This window comes from Panthera uncia, chromosome E3, assembly GCF_023721935.1.
Source record: "Panthera uncia isolate 11264 chromosome E3, Puncia_PCG_1.0, whole genome shotgun sequence".
In the NCBI taxonomy this organism is placed as follows: Eukaryota; Metazoa; Chordata; class Mammalia; order Carnivora; family Felidae; genus Panthera; species Panthera uncia.
The window spans coordinates 29,836,879-29,859,664 of record NC_064815.1 but is presented as its reverse complement, the minus strand read 5'-3'; the positions used below and the strand labels follow the sequence as shown (position 1 = coordinate 29,859,664).

General features: G+C 47.1%; 1 protein-coding gene across 1 annotated transcript; it reads left to right on the top strand.

The window, feature by feature from the left end:
- Nucleotides 1-1,792: 1,792 nt before the first annotated feature.
- ZNF12 (zinc finger protein 12) lies at nt 1,793-18,953 on the top strand. The gene is made up of 5 exons (XM_049638963.1): nt 1,793-1,869; nt 2,803-2,867; nt 8,461-8,587; nt 8,838-8,933; nt 12,711-18,953. Exons 2-5 carry the CDS (start codon nt 2,853-2,855, stop codon nt 14,558-14,560), a joined length of 2,088 nt encoding a protein of 695 aa, XP_049494920.1. The 5' UTR covers nt 1,793-1,869; nt 2,803-2,852; the 3' UTR covers nt 14,561-18,953.
- Nucleotides 18,954-22,786: the final 3,833 nt, after the last annotated feature.

Sequence of the window (22,786 nt, the reverse complement as noted above, 5' to 3'; positions counted from 1 at the left end):
TAAACATTTTAGGACAGATATATCATGGGAGATATTTGAGACACTGAAGAAATAAGGATTGAAATAATGGGGTACTCACAGGGATTTGGGATATCTTAGGAGACATGAGAAATTAGGAGATGCATGTAGTTGTCTATATAGGAGCAGCTAATGACAGTGAGCAACTGAATAAAGAGAGGCCAAAGAAAAAATGTGTGGGGTGGGGGTGCAGTGCTGGTAAATGAGATCAGCTAATAAGCATGGAGCAATTTCAGAAAGTGAAACCACCAAGGCAAGAAGAGCCACAAGGACAACAGCATCAAATTACAGCAGCTCTAGGAGAGGGACAGCATTCAGACGTCGGATGCAGTTGGTGGACTGACGGCAGCAGAAAGACTAGATTCACCAGACATGGAAACAAAGAGGAGAAACAGTCTGACAGGAACAGCTTGGAAACAGATATAACTTATGAGACACCTAGGAATTAAAACATATATTTAAGAAGCTCTAGGTCTCTGCAGGATGGTAGGTGAGGGCAGATTAGGAAATCGCTAAAATGAAACAGCTGAATGAAGAGACACAAGAAACAGGACAATGGATTCAAACAATAAAGCAATAACAAACAGGCAAGAAAACAGATGGTCAGGTAACTGATGACAGGGTGAGATTCGGGAGTGTTTGGGAAACAGAGAGCATGGTGCAGAGCACCATGGTTTCAGCCAAGACACCTAAAGAACCTGGAATCAGGACTGATCCAGTTGAAGAGGGGTGGGGGGTGGGAGGGGCAATGCCACTGAGAAGGGGGTGAGGCTTAAGAAATTTGGAGGACAAAGAGGTGGACCAGCTGAGAAAGTGGGAGATGCTGGAGGCAACCGAAGGCTGAGAAGGACTAAGAATCTGGAAGCTGCTTCGGAAATGTGAGCTGATGTCACAAGCATGTGTGGTTCTCAATGGTGGGAAAGTCAGGAACAGGTAGAAAAAGAAGAACGAAGAGTCAGAGCAGCTAGGCTACGGTGGCTGTGGCAAAAGGAACTGTCTCCGGGGTCTGAAAGGACTGACTCAGTGACAAACAAGGAGTGGTCGCTTTGTAAAGACAAAACACTGAGAAAACTATAAAAGAAAAAGGTAGGAGTGACACAGGGAGGGTCCAGCAGGCAACTCAAAGGCCCCTGTCTCTTCAGCTACTCCCATCCTCTCAGCTTTTCCGGTAACATGCAGCCACATACCCTTTACAGCGACTTGCATGCTAGATGAGGTGGGGATTTCTGAGACGTCCCCTAACGTGTGGGCGCTTAGACTTACGGGAAAAAGAGTCCGGGTATTGGTCCCGCTCCCGAGGTGGGCTCTGTCAGGCGCACCGCCGGCGTCGTCCTGCGCATGTGCAGCTCGTCCAATGTGCGTGTTCGCGCACGCGCCGTGCCGCCGCGCCGCTCTCGCTTCCTGTCCGTGCCCAGGTCACCGCTGGCCGTGCTTCCCAGGCTTCGGCCTCAGGCGGGCAAGGAACCCTGGGCCTGCGGGGCTGCACGCCGTCCGTCCGGGCCGGCACCCAGCGGGCGCAGAGCTGTGCGGGCCCGGCGGAGTCTCGAGCGGAGACCCCCAAGCGCGAGCCCCGGAGCCCGCGGGCTGGGCCGGAGTGGCCGGGCGGGCGGCGGCTGCGGCGCAGAGCGTTGAGATCGGGCCCGGCCCGTTTGCACCCGCGGCGGCCCGGCCGAGGCTCGCGGGACGGCGAGGCCCCAGGCGGCCGATTTGGGCCCCGAGAGGGTCTTCGGCCCGAAGTGAACTTGTCCCGGAGGCCCAGATCCGGCTCCTCGGGAACGGCGGCCCCGGGAGGCGCCGCGCCAGCTCCGGAGCCCTCGGGAGCCTCGGGGCAGCTCGGCAGGTCCCGACGAGGTAGGTCGTGGGCTTTCGGGTCTCCAGGCGGTTGTGCATCTTGTGGGCCGCGCCGCAAACCGAGGGCGCGAGCGGCGGCCGGGAGGGATGGGCTCTCCCCGGGACTCGCGGGGCCCAGGTTTCCTGGGAGCGCAGGGGGTCCCCGCGTGGGCTGCGGACGTTCTGTGTCCGCTCCGTTCTCCAGTCCCAATACCCCTTGCTCCCCGTGCCTCCGTCTCCGGCTTCCAAGCGGGTCTCTAAGCGTCCCTGAGCACCTGTGCTGTGTGCTCTAAGTGTGTGCCGACCGCGCTGGGCTCTGCCCTGTGGCATCCGCCAGTGTAGTGCAGGACAAGCCTGCGAGGGTTTGCTGCTGCTGCCGCCGCGGCCGCTGGGGTGACAGAGGAGGAGGTTGGGCCTGAGAAGGGAGGTGGCTCTTGCAGGGTGACCGAGTCTATGGGTGGGATTGTGGATGCGACTCAACTCCTCGGCCAGTGTGCTGTCCACTCTGTTACATTTTAAGTCAAAGTAAGTTAACAAAAGATCCTTTTGAGTAGCACGTTCAAGTGTCTACAAATGATTTAAAGACAGCCATGCCGGTGCACATCTTTTTACTCAGACCATCCTGCATCCTGTTCTGATCTTAAGTAGTTAAAAGCATGGCTAGAAAATAGATGACTGTAACAGAATTTCTTTTTGTATCTTCTTTTGAATGATGGAGGTTTATCTCAATAGGATAGTGTTCATTCTCTAATGAGAAACACATCCACTCAGTGACCATATAGTCAGGTGCCAGTTGCAGACAGGTGGGTGCTCCCTCCTTATTCTTCCAGTTAACTTCTGAAGATTTAAAGGGACAGTTCCCCCACAGGTTTCTTCCATGGAACTTTCCAGGAGAGCACTTTCTTGGCAGTGGAGATCACATACACCTTCATCGCTTCTCTTTTCTTTCCCCAGGTCTGCCCCTACTTTCACTGTTGCCCGTGTTTTTACAAGAGGAGCAGAAGATGAGTAGATCTGTGGTAAGTGTTTCTGTTTAATGTATTTATTCCCCACTTCCTTTTGTAATATCCCCTAGGAAATGAATAGTTTAGACTTTAAAGGGGAAGGTAGAGATAGAGAAGAGATATGATTGGTCAGACACGGAGTACCAGAGTGGCAGCAAGCATTTCTGTCATGTTCACATGTGTAGATAGCACGATCCTTCAGAGCCTTGAAAGCCAAAGTGCAGGGCCTCCTTGGTCTGCTTGACATTCATTGAAAAAAATGACAAATGCCATTCGTTACTGGACTGACACTGACCTGTTGAGAAACAGGTTTGTTTTCTCGAGGGTTTTGCAGTTTCTTTGACCATCTCACTTTAATTGTGACCAGTCTCCCTAAATGGCAGCCCCTAAACCATGGCTGTTGGTGCCTTACTTGTGCCTCCTGTAAGCTGAGACGTACTGGTCCAGGGATCACCTAGTGCATATAATTTTTCTGGAAACTACAACATCATTCCATAGATATATTGTTTTTACTGCTTGATCCAGGGGTAAAATGAGGATACTCTGGAGGAATGGCCTTCTCACCCTCCAGTAAGTCTTGCTAAATATTTTTCTATGCTAGCCTATCTGGTGTGCATCTCAGACTGTGCTGTCATGTCTCTGTCAAAGATTGCTTAGTTCCTCTTCATGTTTTCTCCTGCAGTCTTGGTTCTGTCCCTGCCTGTCCCCAGAACCTGCCCCAGTAAAGGTTACCCATGAGCTAATGTACAAAGCCAGCAATTTGCCAGTCCTTGCCTTGGACTGCTCTGCTGGCTTTCCATCTGCAGGGTCTGCTCTGTTGGTTCTATGACAAACCTCTTCTACTCTCTTCCTGACTGATCTGCCCTGTTCATGTGCTGTTTTTTCCATCCCTGGCTCACGACCTTCATACCTGTCTGACTTAACCCTCCTGTGCTCTGAACTGCCCACTCTGTCCATTCTTCCACATGGACCAGATGCCTCTGCCCAGCCACCTACCAGCGTTTCCATGGAGGTTGTCCAAAGGACACCTCAGGTTAATAGTAATTATTTGTAGCCCCCACCTATGCCTTCTGCTCTCGTCCCTGTCGGCTCTTTGTTCTACTGAGCAGCCTGTCACTGAATCCAGAAAAATGGGATTCTTTCTAATCTTTCTTCATTGTCTGTTACCACATTTGCTTGTTCATATTATTCCTGTTATATTCTTTTTTTGTTTGTTTTAGAGAGAGAGAGCAAGCGAGCAAGGGAGCTCTAGCAGGGGAGAGGGGTAAAGAGAGAGAAAGAGAGAGAGAGAATCTCTAGCAGGCTCCACATTGAGCCCCGACATGGGGCTCAATCCCATGACCCTGGGGTCATGACCTGAGCTGAAATCAAGAGTTGGACGTTCAACCAAGTGAGCCACCAGGCGTCCCACAGTAGGTCATTTTTAGAGCAGTTTAGGTTCATCTGAAATTTAAGCAGACAGTACAGAGATCCCATCACTCCTCCATGTCTCAGATTCCCTTGTTATTAACATCTTACATTAGTGTGGTACACTGTTTCAGTGGATGGGCCAGTGTTGATACATTATTATCTGAAGTCCAGAGTTGATGTTAGTTTGCTCCTTGTATGGTTCAGGTTTTGACGTCTGTAAGATGGCGTATGTCCACTGTGACAATATCATACAGAACAGGTTTACTGCCCTGAAAGTTCCCTGGGCACCACATGTTCATTCTTTCCTCCCCCAGTCTCTGGCAATTACGAGCCTCTATGCTGTGTGTATGGTTTTGCCCTTGTCAGGATTTCACATACAGGTGACCTTTGCACAACACGGGTCTGAACTGTTTGGGTTTGCTTATCCATGGATATTTTTCAATAGATACAGCATGGGACCATAAAGGTATCTTCCTCATGATTTTCTTGATATTTTCTGTATTTTTTCATTGTAAAAATGCAGTCTGGCATTCACATAATGTAAAAAACACGTGTTAATCGACTGTTGAGGTTATCAGTAAGGCTTCTGGTCAGCAGCATGCCATTAGTAGTTAGTTTGACAGAAGTCCAAAGTTATATGTGGACTTTCAACTGTGGGGGGGTGGTCAGTGTCCCTCACCCCCGCATCATTCAGTGGTCAGCTACTGTTGGGAGTCATACAGCCTGTAGCTTTTTCAGACTGGCCTGTTTCTGGTTTTATGTGAAATGCCTGTTCGCATCCACTGCTAGTCTCTCTGTTCCTATACTATCTTGTTTGTTGTGCTTTTCTTCTTGACTTACAAAGGAGTCTTAATTGTTTCACATTTTGTCTGTTTGGATCATGTTAGTAAACATTTTCTTCCAAGCTTATTTGTCTTTTTACTTTATTTTCCAGCCTTACTATATAGTCCTGTAATGTTTTCATTTTGACGAGTTGAATACTGTACATTTTTTAAATTTCTCAAAATTTGTGTGGGTAGGACTCCTAGTTCCAGAGCGCTCTCAGCAGTCAGCACTGGAGCTGCCACTTCGTTAGTAGACGGTCCACGGTGGTGAGTGGGGAGGACTTCATGGTGTTTCCCTCTTATTTCTGTGCGTTCTTGGTTTTCCTCTCCTGGCTCTGGATGACAGTCGTAGTTGCTGTCCTTGGACGGGCCGCGGGCTGGTGTACTGACTTCCTGACTCTGCAGGCCTCACATGTCTGAGAATGTCTTTCTTTTTCCTGGATGTTCAAGAGGAGTCTGGCTTAGTGGGGACCCTTGGACTGCAGTCTTCCTGCCCCAGTAGGCTCTCGCTGTTCTCTGTTGTTTGGGCCCCAGCAAGGCATGTGAGCTCTGTGACACGCGGAGGTGGCTGTGACACACAAGGGCCCCTTGTAAAGTCATTTTGCACTTGGGTCTTTGTCTGCAATCCTCTGAGGGGGGTCTCTTTCTCTGTCAGTCTTTACTGATGGAATGCCAGTGCTGTGCCCTTCTAGCCACTGCTGAAAGGAGTCTCAGAAAGGTAAAGAAAACCTGTTCTCGCTCCCCCACACCAGGGGAGAGAGCAGCGCTGTCTGCATCAGAAACCTTCTGACAACATAGCAGCTTGAGATGTTCACAGGGTGTTCTTACCCTCATGTCTGATGGTCTGGCTTGTGTGAGACTCTGTAGCCAGCCCTGCATTCTTGATTACAAAGCCATCTCTGGAATATGAGCTGTACTGAGTGTTAAGACAGCAAAGGTTGTTCCCTTTTGAAACTGACCTAAAATCCCTAAGTGCAGTTCTGACTGGTTTCTTAATTTGTTAACCAGGTTTTCTGAAACCCATTTTCCCTGAGTTTAAAATGCTTTTGTAAAGCTGCTTGCTTGAAGCTGGGGAAAGAACAGTGTAGTTTTCTCCCTTTTCACATAAACGTGAACTTGGGCAAACTACTCAAACCCGTCAGCAAAGAAAAAATTCAGTTTGGAACATTCACGATAATGCTCTTTTTAAGGAGCATCACTGCAATTATTTTACGTGCATTACAAACGACAAAAATTGTAATATTTTTCTTAGTGTGCTTTCCCCCCCAATAAGACCAAAATGCAAGCATTAAAAAAGTCCGCGCAAATTGCACATTTTGTGAAATTACACATGCAAAGCCAGAAGTTAGAATAAGATGTACATTGTTCTATTTATTCATTGAAATGAAACTACGTCCTGTTTCAATCACTTGCTCTTTTGCTTTTGGTAATAACTTTTGACACGTGAACTTCTGGATGCCGATCTTCATGAGGGCGGCTGCAGTTGTGGCTGGAGGTGTCTGAATGAAGGCCGGGCAGAGCTTCTGGAATACCTCCTTACTGTATCTCCAGGACTGTCTCCTCACAGACCGGGCCTGGGCAGTTCTGCACACAGATTAGTCTGGCCTGGGTGGGAACCACCTCTTACAGCACCCAGTGCCCTGTCAGCAGTTGGTGCTCGGACCTGAACACCTTTACCTGGTCCCTGGTGTCCCCGTACCTGGAGCCTGGGAGAATAACAGGTTCAGGTGACCAGGTGTCTCAGGGAATCTTGCCAACAGGATGCGTCCTGCACTCTTTGATCGTTACATGTTAAATATTTTAGATTTTCAGTCAATGTCAGGAGTTTGTCATTCTCTCAAGTGGCCCCTGAGCAGGACACAGCCTTCTCCTTCCACACCACTCCTTACATGCCTTGTCAGATCACTGGAGCCTTTTTGCTTTTAATGTAGTGGCACTGTTTTATAATCCCTCCTTGGCAACTGCATAAATCTGACAGCCTCATTGGCTTTAGTTGTTTAAATTTATTTCTGTGTTTTCTGGTTAATTTTTGTCCTTATTTGGAAAGAGTGATAAGATACATAATGGATAATCAACAGTAACCTGAGGTGTCATTATGTCCAGAGAACTTAGTTCAGGGCTTTCCATGGATTAGCCCTTTTGATGCTGGTATTATGATACTTGACAGGTACCATTGTTACCTTTATTTCAGAATTAGTGATACTGAGGGATGGTTGTAATGACTGGTGTATTTGAGTGGGAACAGTTTATTCAGAAGATCCATATTTAAAGGTTTGGCTTGGGCAGTCTCTGGGTCTGTTTGCCCCTCCTTGGGACCAAGCTCCGGCTCCCCTGGAATGTGTAAATGGGCAGAAAGGGGATTCCTTCCGAGCTTCCCAGCTAGGAATTAGGGACAATTGAACAAGCTATCGCTGACAGTTTACGTGGCAGCCATGGTCAGGCCTGCTAGACATACCTTGCGATAAAATACACAACTCACAGGGTGCCTGCGAGGCTCAGTTGGTTGAGTGTATGACTCTTGATTTCGGCTCAGGTCAAGATCTCACAGTTTGTGAGATTGAGTCCCACGTCAGGCTCTGCGCTGACAGCGTGGAGCCTGCTTGGGATTCTCTCTCCCTCTCCCCTTCCCCTGCTCACTTACTTTCTCTCTCTCTCAAAATAAATAAAAAAACATTTAAAAAAAAAAAAACACACACACACACAACAAGGATGTGTGTTGCCTGGCTTCTTCCTTTGCCAGTTGTGGCAAATATCACAGATCAGCTCCTTCCATGCACAGGAAGATCAGGTTGACTGAGAACAGTAGTTGAATTTCAGGCTGTTGTGTTTGGATCTGGGACACGTGTCTGGAGTTTAGGAGAGAGGTCTGGCCTGGTGGTAAAGGTTTGTGAAACGCTGACATACTCACAGCAGGTTGCAGATAGCAAAGTGTGAAAGACCAAAAACGGAGCCCCAGGCCCTCCAACTTCAGGATGTTTTAGAGAACAGGGGAGCCAGCAAAGGAGACAGAAGGGAGTCAGCAGGGGAGGTCAAAGGAGAGCCAACATCAGTAATGTTCTGGAAGCAAAAAGGAGCAAAGCGCACCCTGCATTTCTCTGAGTGCCTCTCAGGCCTGTGCCCCTTGGCACAGGGGCTGTGTCTGCTGGTCTTCGTGTCCCCAGCAGCCAGGACTGTCCATGGCTCACAGTGCAAGATGGTATTTTCTTTTTTTGGTGACTACCGAATGAGTTCATCCTAGTGTATTTCTGATTTATTTTCTTTCCATGATAAAGGAGATAACAGTGTTTGTAGTTCACTTGACCAGTGAGTTTGGTAAGCTCTTATCCCGTATGCCTTCTCTACCTCATCTGGTTCCGATCACGGTACCATTACAGGGGCCAGTGTCATTCAGGGACGTGGCCGTGGACTTCACCCAGGAGGAGTGGCAGTATCTGGACCCTGAGCAGAAGACCACCTACCGGGATGTGATGCTGGAGAACTACAGCCACCTCGTCTCTGTGGGTGAGGAGAGCCGGCTCTCTCGATTGCTAAGATACATGGGATTTCCCTCAGATGTACCGACTGTAACTTTGAATTTGATGGGACAAATGTGAGTGGTCTGTTTTGGGCACCAGGCAGGGCCTTTGGTCTTCACCTCCCCAGTGCAAGGCTCTGATTGTGGTGCAGCTCATAAGGCAGCACCGTTCTCAGACGATGAGAGACCCGGCAGCCCAGCAGTGAGGCTCAAGTTCTCTCTCATTTCTATTAACAGGCTGTCACATTATCAAACCGGAAGTTATCATCAAGTTGGAACAAGGAGAAGAGCCATGGATAGTAGAAGGAGAATTCCTACCACACAGTTACCCAGGTGTGTTAGTGCAGGCAGTGCGGAGACTGGTAACTCGGAAGTGTTTTTCCCCAGGAATCTCTCAAGGTCCTGAGCCTGTAGAAGGGACTACAGACAGTTGTGTGTGTGCTCTAGCTACCCACGCCTCACTCCCGGAGCCTTCCTCCTTCCCCATGAGAACCTGTGTTTGCAGAGCTTTTCCGTGCTTTGCCTCTCCCCGGAGCCCAGACCCCGTGGCTCCCTTCTCCCTGCTGAGCCTCGGGTCTTGCTTGCTCCATGGCATTTGCAGTCGCCCGTTATCATGGCTTCTTTCAGGTTTTAGGCATTCGTGTCTGTCATGAAAAAGTAACTGACAGGACTCGTAGGTTTCTTGCCACCTTCCTTACTTCTTCCTCTTTTCTGTTGAGATGCCTCAGACAGGTCTCTGTCCCCAGTTTCGTGTCTCCCTTTACTGAGGTCAGATTCCAAACCCCTATCCTGTGCCTGAGCCAGTGACTTTGGTGCACCTGTGCCGTTGGTGCGCCTGTGTGCTGCTCATCTGTCCCGAGATCCAACCCTTCTTGAGCTGGGTGACAGCAGTGTCTGGGCCTCCTGTCTGCCCCAGACACGCATGTCCATCTTGTCCCTTACTCACTGTGCTGTCCTGTCCTAGTGGGTGCTCAGTGAGTGTGGTGCACGGGAATGAGTTATGATTCCTTTCCCTCCATGCTCCAGAAATGTCTCTGAAGGCTCTGCTTCCCCCTTTGCTGGGTTCTGCTTCCTGAGTTCTTCAAAGGGCTTCTCCTCCTGCCATTAGGGTTGTTGTTTGCCTGTTTGTTTTATCCTTTACCATCCCTGTCCTCCTGTCCAATCTCCTGTGGTAGCAGCCCAGTGGTCCCTCGTGCTACGTGCACTTGCAAGATGCATTCCTGGAAATTTCCAGTTGATCTTATCACTGGTCTTCCAGGATGAGCCTTCAGGGGTTTCCCTGCTGCTACTGAAAGGAAGTGTAAATTCCTCGTCTTCCCTGTGGTGCCTGGAAAATTAATTTTCTGTCGTTTCCCAGAACTCTTGCTAAATCCACTGGGTCCTCCTAAATGTCTTCTGTTCGTGTGGTTATTGTCCCTTTTGCTTTAATTCAGAGGGGAGTGCTCTGTTTGCCAGATAACAGCACATTCTTCCAGATAACTGAGCACAGGGCCCAGGTTTTCTGCCCCTCCTTGAAGCTTTTCCTTCCAGCTCTTATTATTATTTCGGTCTCTTCCTTGTCTCAAGGTGATTCTGCCTCAGGGCCATACCTTGAAAAAAGTTAGGTCTGATCAAGTAATCTTACTTGATATTATATATATTTTGCTTGACTTCTTTCTTTCCGAAATTATAATCCTATAAAGAAAAGGGCATGTTCTCCTTGCCAAAGTATGTAACATGTAGTCCACATTGAGTATGTGTGGAGTCCAGTAGGTGAAAGAACTTTCTTGTCCATCTATTGAGAAGTAATTGATAAGCGGTGCTAAATATTCATACCTGGGTCACATCCCCATTTATTCTGCAGGTGCTTGAAAGATACCCAGAGGTTTCAGATCAAAAGCAACAGCTCTGATTTCAGTTCAGGGGTTCAGAGGAAATAGTGAGTAGTCATACTTTCTAAGAGACAGGATTTGGTTAAGAAAAGAGAGTTGCTTGGTATAATTTACAACTCAGCATTTCAGGGGCGCTTGGCTGACTCAGTCGGTAGAGCACACGACTCTTAATCTCAGGTTCATGAGTTCAAGCCCCACACTGGGCACAGAGCCTACTTAAAAGAAACAAAGAGGCCCTCAGCATTTCACGTGGAATGTTAATGTTCCAGGCTGAACCACCGTGCTTAAGCCCTTCTATGGGGAGTAGTTATTTTCAACTTTAAGGGGAAATGGATCTAATTGAGGTGAGAAAGGACTTGAGAAGATTTTGTTTGTTTTATTAAAAAAAATTTTTTTTAGTGTTTATTCATTTTTGAGAGACAGAGACAGCCTGAGCGACAGAGGGTCAGAGAGAGGGAGACACAGAATCGGAAGCAGGCTCCAGGCTCTGAGCCGTCAGCACAGAGCCCGACGTGGGGCTCGAACCCACCAACCACGAGATCATGACCTGAGCTGAAGTCGGATGCTTAACCGACTGAGCCACCCAGGCGCCCCGTTGTTTGTTTTTTTAAAGCATGGAACTCTCTGAAAGACAGGTCTTGAGTAGATCAAGGCTGGAAGCCAAGCAGACTGAATAAAGCAATAGAAGCTGAGACTTGTGGTTGAAAGGAGCTGGGCACTGTTGGCACACCATAGCTGTCTCAGAAGCACATGGTGCCTGGGATGGAGGGTCAGGCCCCCTCCGCCACACCTAACCGCCCTGGGATGGATCATCTGCCACCTCTTGTCTAGCAAATAGCTTGGTTTCCCTGGGGCAGAAATTCTTCGTAGGCTGGTATAAACCCAGGGTGGAATCACACTGTGAATCCGGGCAAAAAGTATTCTCTGTCAGACTTTTTCCCTCGTTTTACCTGTTGATGTTTTGGCAGTGCACTCAGGGAATTGTAGGTTTTGGAGGACAAGGCTGGTACGGTTTCATCTGATGTAGATGACAGCAAGCACGGCCGTCAAGTTCATCCAAAAACTTGTTAAGATAAGTAAAAATAAAGGTCACTGTTTGAGGAACAGTTTGGGGAATCTGATTTTTAAGGTTTGTAAATGAAACCAAATGAAAGTCACGAGTGGCAAAGCCTATTCACATTCAGAATTAAGGGACAGTGTGGTATGTCAGAGGCAAGGCTGGTTTAAGGAAATCGCCAGGAGTCTGAAAATGGGAAAAATAGTTGCGAAACTCACAGAGCATGTGTTTTGTGCCAGATGCTGTTCTGAGCACTTTATGAGTTTATGTATGTAATCTCACGGCAGCCTGATAAAGTAGGTACCGTTGTCTCCGTCTCACCCCTGGATGATCCTGAATCACAGGTGACTTAAGTACTTGCTGGTCGCCCAGCCACAGTGCATGCTGCACCATCCAAATAAGAACAAATAGAGTTTCATGGTCAGAATCAGTTCAGTGTAAATCATAGTATCAATAGAGTGTTCACGAAATCTTAAACTTCTGAAGGGCTGGCATGCTCCGAGTTCCTGGGACTCGCCTTTCAAGTGAAACAGAACCAGAGGGATGTTACTCTAAACACAAGAAGGTTTGGGCGCACGCTGATTTGGCCCCACTGTGCGGAAGCTGAAACGAAGGAAAGTAGTGTGGAAGGATCTAGGCTGGTCAAAATGCTGTCACAGAAATCTCAGTAAAAAGCGATGGTGCCTGAGCCTGTGATCATCTCCCCCCAACTTGATGGGAAACGGTGTGGCACAAAGTGCTGGGCTCCTCCCCTCCCCCACTGCTTCCTGAGGCATCTGTGCACCCCAGCTTGCCTGGTAGCACTCCTCATTCATCCCCGTTTGCTGTGTGAGTCCTTTCGTATCTGCCTGTCAGCTGCTCATCCACCATCCCTTGTCTTCCCATCCCTGCTCTGTTTACATTTCACCTTCTCTACCCAGTTTTGAACAAAAGCTTATAAAGCAGCAAAGATCAAAGGTGCTTGAGCTTTTCCCCTTTCCTGACCTCAGAGGTATGTGTGTATGTGCGCATGCATGCGTTTACCCCAAACCATGAGGGTAGGGAAAAGAAGTACACTTGGAAATATTTACATCTGCCCATGGAGCTGGCATCTACACCACGATGAAATGCTTACATGTAAGTCACATTCCATGTCTTAATGTAGGAGATACACGAAATGTTGTTAATTTTGCCTCTTTTTAGAAGAAGTCTGGAAAGCCGATGACCTGGTTGAAAGGGTCCAGGAGAATGAAGGCAAACATTCAAGGCAAGCTGTGTCCGTCAACAAAACCCCGACTGAAGAGAGAGGTAATGTTCTCGGTAAGACTTTAAATGTGGAAACGAACCCCATTCCTTCAAGGAAAATGTCCTATAAGTGTGGCTCATGTGAAAAGAGTTTGAAGTCCATTTCAGAATATATCAGTAGTGATGGCAGCTATGCAAGAAGGAAGCCTGACGAATGTGGTGCGTGTGGGAAACCGTTTCCCCGTGTGAAGCTTGAGAAAACTCATCCAGGAGACCAATCTTACGAATTTAATCAAAGTGGGGGAGCTTATAGTCTAAACGAAGAAAGTATTTATCAGAACATTCATATTTTGGGGAAACCCTTCGAATATATTGAATGCCAGAAAGCCTTTCAGAAGGATCCAGGTTTTGCTAATCATATGGAGGAGAAGCCCTATAAGTGGAATGAATCCGAAATAGCCTTCCTTCAAATGTCCAACCTCAGTGTCCACCAGAGGTCTCACATGGAAATGAAGCCCTACGAATGCAGTGCATGTGGGAAATCCTTCTGTAAAAAGTCAAAGTTTATCATACACCAGAGGACTCACACAGGAGAGAAACCTTATGAATGTAATCAGTGTGGGAAATCCTTCTGCCAGAAGGGAACCCTCACCGTCCATCAGCGCACACACACAGGGGAGAAGCCCTACGAATGTAACGAATGTGGGAAAACCTTCTACCAGAAGTTGCACCTCATTCAGCATCAGAGAACTCACTCAGGAGAGAAGCCCTACGAATGTAGTTACTGTGGGAAATCCTTCTGCCAGAAGACCCACCTCACACAGCACCAGAGAACACATTCAGGAGAGAGACCCTATGTCTGTCACGACTGTGGGAAAACCTTCTCCCAGAAGTCAGCGCTGAACGACCACCAGAAGATTCACACGGGCGTGAAACTCTATAAGTGTAACGAGTGCGGGAAGTGCTTCTGCCGCAAGTCTACTCTCACCACACACCAGCGCACGCACACCGGGGAGAAGCCCTACGAATGTAACGAGTGCGGGAAGTTCTTCTCTCGGCTGTCCTATCTCACCGTGCACTACAGGACTCACTCGGGAGAGAAGCCCTACGAATGTAATGAGTGCGGGAAGACCTTTTACCTGAACTCCGCCCTCATGCGGCATCAACGAGTGCACACCGGGGAGAAGCCCTACGAATGTAACGAGTGCGGGAAGCTCTTCTCTCAGCTGTCGTACCTCACCATCCACCACAGGACTCATTCAGGAGTGAAGCCCTACGAATGTAACGAGTGTGGGAAGACCTTCTACCAGAACTCGGCCCTTTGCAGGCACCGGAGAATCCATAAAGGAGAGAAGCCCTACGAGTGTTACATATGTGGGAAGTTCTTCTCTCAGATGTCGTACCTCACCATCCACCATCGGATCCATTCAGGAGAGAAACCGTATGAATGTAACGAGTGTGGGAAAACCTTCTGCCAGAATTCAGCCCTCAATAGACATCAGAGGACACACACGGGAGAGAAAGCCTATGAGTGTTACGAATGTGGGAAGTTCTTCTCCCAGATGTCCTATCTCACCATCCACCATCGCATCCACTCGGGAGAAAAGCCCTTTGAATGTAACGAATGTGGAAAAGCCTTCTCTCGGATGTCCTACCTCACCGTGCACTACAGGACTCATTCTGGAGAGAAGCCCTACGAATGTAACGAGTGTGGGAAAAAATTCTACCACAAGTCAGCCTTCAATAGCCATCAGAGAATTCACAGGAGAGGGAGTGTGAACGTACTGGATGTGGGAAGGCTTCTCTGAAGTCCAAGAACCCTCTCAGCGTGGTGAGCAGGCAGCTCCTGCCGTCGTCCCTCAGAGTTCACACGGGTGATGCACACGAATGAGCCTTTGTGTTAGTCAGACTTGAAATCTGAGAGTTCACAGGGTAGAGACCACAGTTGTAACAAGACCACAGTTGTAACAAGGACTCGTCGGATACCAGACTGTACAGAAGTAAATGTTTATAAATATGTAGGATGTGTATGAACTTCACCGTGGACTCAAACTGTTTCACATATCAGGGAATTCATACCAAGGGAAAATCTCTCAATTTAACGAAGGTGGAAAACATACTCCTTTGGAAATTATTACTATTAAATGTTTGTGATGTAGTAACAAGCTTCTTGGAACTTGAATAACTGTTGTGAGTAAAGATACTTGTGCAAACAGAAGCTGTCAAATCAGCAGGTAGTGATCAAGACTGTAGCATCGCAACTGTCGCTCGTACGTGAGTGTTCCTGGGAATGTAGGACTTACGTTTTTGAGGAGTTTTTAAGTTTGTCCACTTGTTTTTAGGATGCTCCATTACAGGAATTGTATGTTCATTTGAATCATGTTTGAAAAGCCATTGTAACCTTAGTAGAATAATTTGTAAGACATGGTAAGATTATCCATTTGAAACTGCTCCACCACGTCAGTACCCTAATACTGTCACTGAACTCGTATCTGATCGTGTATGAAGTACACTGCTTCTCCCACTCTTCCCTGTCAATGAACTAAATCGTCTATAAAGAAGCTAATGTTTTTGTAATGTGTTCAACTTTATCTGAGTCAGCAAGAGATAGAAATCTATGCATAAAATAGAAAACCATATAGATAATTTTGTTAATGCCAGAAGTTTCCAGTAGTAAGTCTCCTATAGCACTCATTGCATTCTCTACAGTTAAACAGAAAGACTTAAAGTATTTCCATTTGTACTAATTTTTTTTTTCGGTCTGTTTTCTTATTTTTTTAGTTCGGATGCCTACATATGTGTAAGTGTGCAGAGCACACCTACTGTGTAACTTAGTAATTATCCGTATTTTTACTTGATATAATAATGTTTTTAAATATTGTGCTCTACTCCTTCCTGAATGAATGAAGAACTCTTCATACGGGTTTGTGGCAGATGTTGGTGAACGACCCTCACTCACTTCTTACTCACTTCTTACTGTTTGCTGGCGGAGTTTGGGTATCCATTCCTCCTCATGGAATGAGGGATAGATCCTGACTAGTTTCAGTTAATAATGGTAATCCTTTTCTCATTGCCAGCCATTGGTTTAGAGTGGTCACAGGACCCAGTTCTGTGCAGATGAACAAAGGAGAGATCTGACAGGTTACCTCTGGAAAACATTCCTTCAAAGATTCGAGGGATGAATCATGCAGGGTGAAGTAGAGTCTTCTGTCGAACGTTGCCTTCTCTGCATGGGATGCCTGGTTGTGTCTTTCAAATACGGATTATAATTTAAGCATGGCCGAGCAGAAATATCGGGAGAACCTGGGACCTAGATGATGACGTTGAGCCACTGAACCAACCAGCCATGTAGCTGGGCCACCTCTGGACTGTCTCTTCTGTAGTAGACTAACTTTACTTTTATGCCAGTTGATTTTGGTTGCTCTGTTAGCCATAACTGAAGATACAAAGTTATACCTTTGTAGGAATTATGCAATTGAGAAGTGGACTTTAGGTAAATCATCTATTTAGAAGTAAGTACTGATAGAGAGCTTTATCTTAACTTTCTGTAAATCTGGATGTAAATAGTTTGAGCACAACAAATCAACTTGAAACAATTAAATGTATGTTTCCTTGAATTGTTACATCATTGACCTAAGAACCTTTAGAGCCCGATAAAGTGTCAGGTATACCTTCCTTTTTACAATGCATGACAAATTTTGTTTAGGTTAATTTATGTTATCCATGGATCATCGCTATAGTGTGAGTTGACAACATAGGTGTGGAGGGTAAGGACCTTTGCTTTCCAGTGATTAGCCGAATAGCCTCTATTTGAATAATTGACCCCTTACGGCTGAGATGAAATGCCATACTTTCTGTGTATTTCAGTCACTTGTGCCACCTGTTTTTGTTGCTTAGCACTTTCCCTCCACATTCTTCTAGATAATCGTGAGTATGCTACATAGCAGGAATGAAAAGTCTGGTAGGTTGTATAGTTTTGTGTAGGAAAATATACTCATGGTGTATTTGTGGAAATGATACCTACAAAGATTCCCACCGTAATTGTCATTATAGCTTTAAACACACAGTATGCATTTTAAGTAAAATACTCAAAAAGTTTCAATGGTTCACCACATTCTTCTTACCAAGTGCCTGCGCATGAAAGAGCCTGGTACACATAAGTGGTCCCGGACTGCCTCTGTGATGAGGGAGCAGTGTGATCTGTTCAGTTTCAAACATGTCCGTGCTCTCAGGTTATTACATCTCTGAAAGTAAGATCAGTGGCATGTTCTTTAATGCCACTGTTTTTCTTCTCTAGAGGCACGTAAAATAATGGTTTTAGACTTGATGGAATACAATATATGAAAAGTTTTTAACTGTCCCTGGCAAGTGTGTAAGGTGACACAGGCCCGGGTTCATAAAGAAAGCACTAGAGGGACTTGAGCCTCCCTGTCCTGCAGTAAGGACTGAAGGGGGGACTGAAGGACTTGGGGGTGAGTTGGGGGGCAGGAGCTCCTGGGTGTTGTACCAGTGACCTCATAATTTGGGGTATGAGCAGATCATGAACTCTGAGAGGGGCTTCCAGGGGCTGAGCAGAAGGCAGACCCTTCCTGGCCGTGGACACATGAGATCCCCCAATATTCTGTATCCTCCTCGAGTTAGTGAAGCGATGGCTTACTGACTCCTTCTCACGTGGATCAAAATGAAGACGTAGTTTTAACACCAAGGCCCTATCCCCTCGGAGGCCCCCGAGTCACCCGCTTCTTTGTTCCATGTCAGTGAGCTTGGTGGCACTGTCCATCCAGGCTCTCCAGAGAAGACTGTACAGTCTTGTGCAGATGTGGCCCAGCTAACTGCCAGCTTTGCAGGCTGCCTGCAGTGAAACAAAACAAGGAAATTCCTTTTCCTTCTCACAGAGATGACATCACAAACCAACGGTGTTTCCCTTCCCTGAATACAAAGTCCGTGATTCCTGCCAAACTGATGAAGTAGCATGGGCTGCCGACTTGTTTCCCAAGCCCAACTCTGGGGTGCCAGAGAACCCCAAGCAGTTCACACGTCCAGGGACTGCAGGGGTGCCCTGGGGGCAGATGTGGCTCTCGGCAGGGAGGTGTGAGCAGCCAGAGACAGTAGGGAGGCCGGTGCCAAGGGGAACTCGGGGACTACACAACACTGCTCTCCACTGTAGTGTCCCAAGCACATCGCTGCCCACCACGGTCCTTTGTGAGACCGAATGCAGGTGCATCAGCCCCATCCAGCTGAGATGAGGGGTGGACGTGACAGACACAGTGTGAGCTGCATCGTCCCCTCCTCATTCCACAGCCATGTCATTACCATAAGTAGGCACGTTTTTCCGGATGAAGGAGGACCTTCTGGTGATCATGTAATGTGCCAAGAAGGGGTTCCTCCTAGCTGGGGGTGGGCTTTCTCTTCTGTAACACCTACGTCTCCTGAGGCCACCCTGAGGAACAGCAATAGGGGTTAGGCCTTTGCCCAGCTCCTTCCATTAGCCGAGATCTCCAGACACCTCAGCAAGAATAAATGCCGGGAGAAGACAAGGAGTTTACCAAGAGCACACCGTATGTCTCCACCACTAGTGGGATGTAGAAATCCAGATTTCAAAATGGTCTTACTAGACATCCCTTGAGAAAAGTGTATTGGTTATATGAAGCAGGAACAGTTACCCCAAAAGAGGTGGGGGAAAGGGGAAAGGGCATCAATAAATGGCATGAAGCAAATGCTTCACTAGATGAGTTTAACTGCAGAGTGGATGCAGCCAAACAGCCAGTTAGTGGGCTGAAGGACAACGGCAAATGATTTCGCCCTCGACGCAAGAAGAAAGAGGTACGATGTGAAAAATAAAACAGAGAGGATGGTAGAACACCCATATCCTGGGGTTCTCAAAAAGACAAGATGGGAAGAAAACCCATGAATTAAAAGTTTCTCAGAATTAAAAAAAGAATGAAATTAAGAGAGGCTTTTGTGATGCCAGAGGGAAAGATCCAGAAAATCTCAGGTCTGTAAAGCAAAACACTGTCTTAACCGGTAACTAGAACAAATGATATCCAGTAAAGTGGCAAGAAAAGGGCAGCACATCCACAAGAAGGGATACGACGGTGCTTGGAGTCATCAGTCATTAGAATGCACAAGTTAAAACAAGTTACACTGATCAGAATGGAAAAAATGACAGTGATGTACAATAAATACTGGTAAGGATGTGAATGGTGATTGGTAATATTTGTATACCGTGGGAGTAGGTAAACTGACCTGGAAATACCTTTTAAAATTCATGTGTGTGGGGCACTTGGGCAGCTCAGTCAGTTGAGCGTCCGACTCTTGGTTTCAGCTCAGCTCATGATCTCATGGTTCAGGAGTTCCAGCTCCGCATCGGGCTCTGCACTGACAGCACGGAATCTGCTCGGGATTCTCTCTCTCCCGCTCTCTCTGCCCCTCTCCCGCTTGCACACACACTCTCTGTGCAGCTAACAAAGTTATGGAACTTTCTCTGTCAAAATAAACATTTAATAAAAATAAAAAATCTTTAAAATTCATGGATGTGCCTTCTCATGCAGTGGCACTGCTAACACATTTATCCATCCCCAAGAAATTCTGTACACGCGTGGATGTGTACACAGGGAATTCTGTCAACAGGATGTTTGAGATGTCCGGGTCACCAGAAGAGGTAATAAAACGCTGATCAAGCAGTGGCGTGCATAACACATTTGATAAAACATGGATATGAACTTTAAAAATGAAAAGGGATTTCCGCAACTAAATATTTGTATCCGTTAACATCACACACACACACCCATATACGTTACAATGGAATGTGGTTAAGGTCATAAACCGACCAGCATGAATGGCTGTGAGAAGGGAACAGAATCAGAGTTTGAAATGAAGAGAAAAGTCAGGCACAGAATGGCCTCCATGCAGAAACCAACATTGAATATAAATGTTTTGAACCCACTGGTATGATTAACACTGTTCCCCAGGACTCCTCCAGAAACATTAAAACAAAAATTAAAGGACCTGAGAAGTAAAACTCCTCATCGTTTTATGCTGTTTAGTTTTAGCCAGAGTTTCACGGCTCGGGTGCCTAAATGATGTCTGTGTCTTTTCTGGCAATTTCAACCCAACCCAGCTTCCAATAAAATTGTCGTGGCTGCTCCATTTGTTGGTTCCTCCATACTTTAACTTTTTTTTTTTTTAGGTAGACTCCATGCCCAACGTGGGGCTTGAACTCATAACCCTGAGATCAAGAGTTGCACACTTTACTGAGCAGCTGGTGTCCCTGTCACTCTGTACTTTTAAATGTTCTTGCTAGGATGAAGGAGCCCCCAGCTGGGAGTACCTGCACCGCGTTGCAGAGGTCATTTTGTGGGAGAGACTGCATTGCTCAGTGCACCACGGTGCCCCCTTGTACCCAGTTTCGGCTGTGCGCCTCCCTGCAGAGCTGAGTCCCCGGCTTCAGCCAGCAGTGGCCAGGTGACTAAGTTTAGGTCCACGGAATTCGAGCTGGGGGATATGTCATCTTCTAAGTCATATTCGAAGAGGACTGTTGTTCCCCACTGCCTCCTCCTCCCTCCATGGGCTGTGACAGCACCATGGTGACAAGGGTAATACCTGAGGACAGGGCTTGGCCAACTGGGCCTGGGAAGGGCCGGGTGGAAACACTTCAGCCTTTGTGGGTACAGCCCCTCACAGCTGCTCAGCCCCGCCTCCACATGTGACAGCACCTACACAGCCAATGGGGATGGCCTGGCTGTGTCCCAGTAAACCTTTATGTATGGACACAAATTTCAATTTTGTAGAATTTCACATGCCATAAAATATTTGATTTTTTAAAAAAAACTGACAAATGTAAAACCCAATCTTGGCTTACGGGATGCACCAAAAGGCAGCAGGCCAAATGTGGCCCATGAACTGTACCTTGCTGACTCCTTTTTAGGGGATGGAAAAGTAACAAGATAAAGGGGACCCTTTCTCTAGAGAACATCCTGGACCGGAGCTATCCTATTTCCCTGGACCGCCTGCCTGGTAGTTTAGAATTGTACATGAGATCGCCATCTTCTCTCTTACCAACTAATCCAACACTGATACAGAATTAGCCAACAAAAAAATGAACCACAGTCATTTCTTCTAAACTGCAACATATATATTCTTCCCAAACCTAGTGGTATGCTAATGACTTAAGAGTAAGTCACAGGAAGAAAATAAAGGGCAGCCCATTCAAAACCTCTGTAATATAACAAGAGTTCTAGCACAATCAGTAGCAATCCTAATAAAAGATGTGGTTTTAAAATATTAAGTTCCGAATAAAATATGCAGTATTTCTATCTTTAGAAAAATGTGTGCTCACATCTTGATTTCTAAATATCACACTTTAGAGTAACAGTTTACTCCAAGGCTGATCAGGAAAAATAAGACCACGGAACATTTATCTGTACTAGTAAACAGGAAGTGCTCAGGAACTGATCAGAAGGTATGGCAGAGAGGAGGAAAATGGGGCTCTGCCCATGCCACCCCCCCCCCGCCCCTGCCCCCCAAGTAGGAACAACTAATGAGCTGGCATCTTCTGCAGAACTCTAGAACCTGGTCCAAAATTTCTAAGTATCAGGCGAGGCTTGATGAGGCAGGGGCACAGCTGTGCAGCCAGATAGATGACTCTCCTGCCCACCTACCACCTCCACCCCTGCCCCCACACCTCAAATCAGCTACTAAATGGGTGACAGCCTGCATTCCAGGCCAGTGGGTTGTTCTCAAACAGCTGCAGAGTGGGCTTCACCTGCTGGACAGAGGTCTGTAGGAGGGTTTCGAGGGGCATCCTCTTGTTTCCTGGACCCACATCAGTCATGGGCCTGGGCAGCCTCCCAGATGGCTCATGCCGAAAGCATTTAAAGGCACAAGTCCGGGGGCGCCTGGGTAGCTCAGTCGGTTGAGCATCGACTTCAGCTCAGGTCATGATCTCACAGTTCGTGAGTTCGAGCCCTGCATCGGGCTCTGTGCTGACAACTTAGAGCCTGAAGCCTACTTCGGATTCTGTGTCTCCCTCTCTCCCTGCCCTTCCCCCACTGGCTCTTTCTCTGCCTCTCAAAAATAAAGAAACTTAATAAAAATAAATAAATAAAGGCAAGAGTCCTGGCTGTAGCCAGCTGGGGCAAGAAATGACAGTCAAGGTGAGCAGCAAACTGAGACACCTGGGAAAGAAGAGGTTGAGAAAGGAGAGATGTGTGGGAATGAGGGCTTCTAGAAGCTTCCGTGCATGCCAGGAAATGACGTGTGCCCTGGGTGGGTCACAGGCTTAGAAAAGGTCGAGAAGTCGCTAGGCTCTCACTATGGATGGGCCTGCAGGTTCAACAGAAACGAAGTGAAGGCTGAGGCAGAACCGGAACCAGCTTGGCTGAGCAGTGAAGGCATGCTTGATAAAGAGCCAGTCTGCAAAGACTGGGACAACATTGTTTTTCCTCTTTTTCTTTCTCCCCACCTCTTTTTTTCTGTTTTTTTTTTTTTTTCTTTTCTCAGCTCCAGGTGTTTTAAGCAAAGTGAGAAAATACACCTAACTCTTAAGTTACTGGAACAGAGAACAGTGGCTGCACATGACAAGGAATACATACCTACTGATACGGAAAAGTCAATAAAAAGAGCACACAAGAAACAACACAAACTCTGGGGTGAGGGGAAAATTTGATTCCCAGAGCTGCTGATTATATTTAAAATGCCCAGTTTTGGGGTGCCTGGGTGGCTCAGTCAGTTAAGCATCTGACTTTGGCTCAGGTCATGATCTTGTGGTTCATGGGCTCGAGCCCCCACGTCTGGCTCTGTGCTGGAGCCTGCTTGGGATTCTATGTCTCTCTCTGACCCTCCCATCTGCTCCTGCTCAAAAATGAACATTAAAAAATATGTCCAGTTTTCATCAAGTAATTGTAAAACGTGCAAAGACACAAAGTATGGTCTACTCACAGGAACGAGAAATTAACAAGCTGTCACCATGAATCCTACCTCTCTGGTCGCTGGGGATGGATCAAGAGTGTGCCACGCTTGGTGGGCAGCTATTT